Source organism: Curcuma longa, chromosome 6, assembly GCF_044706935.1.
Source record: "Curcuma longa cultivar G26 ecotype Majalengka, Jawa Barat chromosome 6, ITB_CL_G26_1.1, whole genome shotgun sequence".
NCBI classification, from domain to species: Eukaryota; Viridiplantae; Streptophyta; class Magnoliopsida; order Zingiberales; family Zingiberaceae; genus Curcuma; species Curcuma longa.
Window position 1 is genome coordinate 4,674,402 of NC_133866.1, and position 2,420 is coordinate 4,676,821.

The 2,420-nt window shown below is 34.6% G+C and overlaps 1 protein-coding gene across 1 annotated transcript; it reads right to left on the reverse strand.

Annotated features, from left to right (window-relative positions):
• Positions 1-1,453: 1,453 nt before the first annotated feature.
• Positions 1,454-2,054, reverse strand: LOC141831185 (calmodulin-binding protein 25-like). The gene has a single exon (XM_074718602.1). The coding sequence runs from the start codon at positions 2,018-2,020 to the stop codon at positions 1,511-1,513; it is 510 nt and encodes a 169-aa protein (XP_074574703.1). The 5' UTR covers positions 2,021-2,054; the 3' UTR covers positions 1,454-1,510.
• Between the last annotated feature and the right edge of the window lie 366 nt (positions 2,055-2,420).

Genomic DNA, 2,420 nt, shown 5'->3' on the forward strand with positions numbered 1-2,420 from the left:
AAACTTAATATTTTCTCCATCTAAATCAAAATTATTATTTTATTCCAACAAAGTTTAAATGATTTTGAGTGTATCTGATATAATAGTGTTTCATATATAATAATTTTAATTATTTAAAATAATTTTATTATAATATGAAATATTTTCAAGATAAGAAATAATTGTTTTGATATTTTTTAGAAAAAGATATTATTTTGATAAAAATAATAATAAAGGGCATTTTTTTTGCCGTAAAATAAAACTGTCATGGAATGTGTTATTAATACCTCCTATAATTATTTAATATTTTTTATAATTATATAATATTTTACTAATCTTTGTTAAAGCTTAATGAACTAATTTTATTTTTCATAGTAATAAAGTATATATATATATATATATCATGATTATTATAGCTTAGATAAATATAACTATCAAAGTTTAAAAGATTTAAATAATATTAACAATCTTTGATAGATTTAAAATGAGGATACTGGGCATCTGGGTTTGGCATCTGGGTTGGCCGCTATGTGCGCTTCCCAATTTATCATGGTAAGTTCCCTCTCCCATCCTATCCTTGAATATTGTTTAATAATATTATAATATAAATTTTTATTATTCTTATTCAAATCTAGTAATTATATTTTTGTAATTATTATATGTTTGATTGATTTAAAATTTTAATAAAAAATAATAACATTGAGGAAGAGTTAAATAATAAAATAATTATACATAATTAAATAGTGAAGTAATATATCTTTTTAATAATTTAGATTTTTTTTTCAAAAAAAATACTTTTGATGCATTTTTAAATATTAAATTTGACCTATCGTCATTCTTCTGCACTTAGATATTCCAAGGTCACCACTTTTAAGACGTCATTATTTTTAATCTCGATGTACACACAAAAAAAAAAAAAACTCTCAATGTTTTATTTCATCATACAGTATTTTAATTTTTAAATAAAATTTAATTTAATCTCAAAACAATTTTGCTATCTTAAATTCAAATCAATCCAATCTGATCATTCCGAATCTAATCCAATTCAATTTTTTTTTTTAAAAAAAAAATCTGAATCTAATCCAATTCAATTTAAAAAAAAATTAAATCAAATTTCGAATCCATTCTTAAATTTAAATATATTCGGATTCATCCGATCCAATTTAACAAAAAATCAAATTAAATTCTGCATCCAATCCGACATGAATCCCCAAACTTCCAACGCTAATCTATCGACTCGAATTGATCGATCAGATTTATTTTTAAAATATCTAATTGGATACGCCTTTTACATTAATAGAGTAGAATTTTATTTTATTTTCCTTTTAAAAAAAATATACTTTTGATCTATTTTTAAATAAAAAATTTGAGATCATTCTTCTGCTCCCAGATATTCCAACGCCCCTAGTTTTACGATCTCGTCTTGTCTCTTCACCGGGAAAACTTATCACACAGGCCCTCTGAAAATTGGAAATTCACAAAAATATTTCTAAAAAAACCACTTGAGAAAAACTATTTTCTACATCACCCCTCATATCATGTGCCAGGAGTCGAGTGTGGGAAAACCCGACGCCGCCAAAAGCAACGGGTCGAACTCCGCGACAGCCGGATCCGGAACGAGGCCTCTGCCACCCGGCCAGAAGAATCCGGCGGGGTCGAAGACCGCCGCCGCCGACGCCGCGTCGAGCGGCGAGAAGACACGGCTCCCTACCTCCTCCGTCGCCGGCGGATCCACCTCGTCCGCGGACCTGTTTCCGGTGACGCGCTGGACCAGCTCGCGGAAGTGCGCCGGGCTGGAGGCGATGTAGGTGGTGGACGAGCGCTTGGAGGCCCGCGACTTGCGCTTCCTGGCGACGCGGCCCGCGCGCGAGTCGCCGCGCGGCGGCGGGTAGGAGGAGAGCGACTCCGGCGAGGGGACGGCTGCTGTGGAGACGGCGGAGGAGGATTCGGAGAGTAGGCCGGCGGAGTCGCCGCCGCCGCCGCCGCCGGCGAAGGCGCTGGGGCGGTGGGTCCACGGATCCATGGACGAGAAATTCTCCATCTTCGGATTCTGCTCCTCCTTCTCAGAATTTTCTTCGAAGCGTTCCATCGAAGCGGAATCGCAGACGCGAAATTTATAGCGGCGGTGGCGGTGGGTGGGCGGTCGGCGAATTAAGAGCAAAATTCACTTCAGCCCCCCATCTTCAAAACTTTCACTTAAGCTCCAATTATTTAAAAATTATTATTTTGCCCCTTGTTTTTTTATTGTCAAAAACATTATTCAATTATTCAGTTCAAAAAACATAAATAAAAATAATTAAAATATGGAAAATAAACAATTTAATTAAGTGCGAAATTAAGGATATGCATTATATTTTATAAATTATGAGAAGTAAAGGTAGATTTTATTAATTTTTGGGAGGGGCGAAGTGAAATTGTGTAGGGGATTAATGAAGGCGGTG

What these genes read in the sequence shown, in the direction of transcription:
- LOC141831185 (XM_074718602.1), bottom strand. Translation starts at nt 2,020, where the DNA reads ATGGAGAATTTCTCGTCCATGGATCCGTGGACCCACCGCCCCAGCGCC.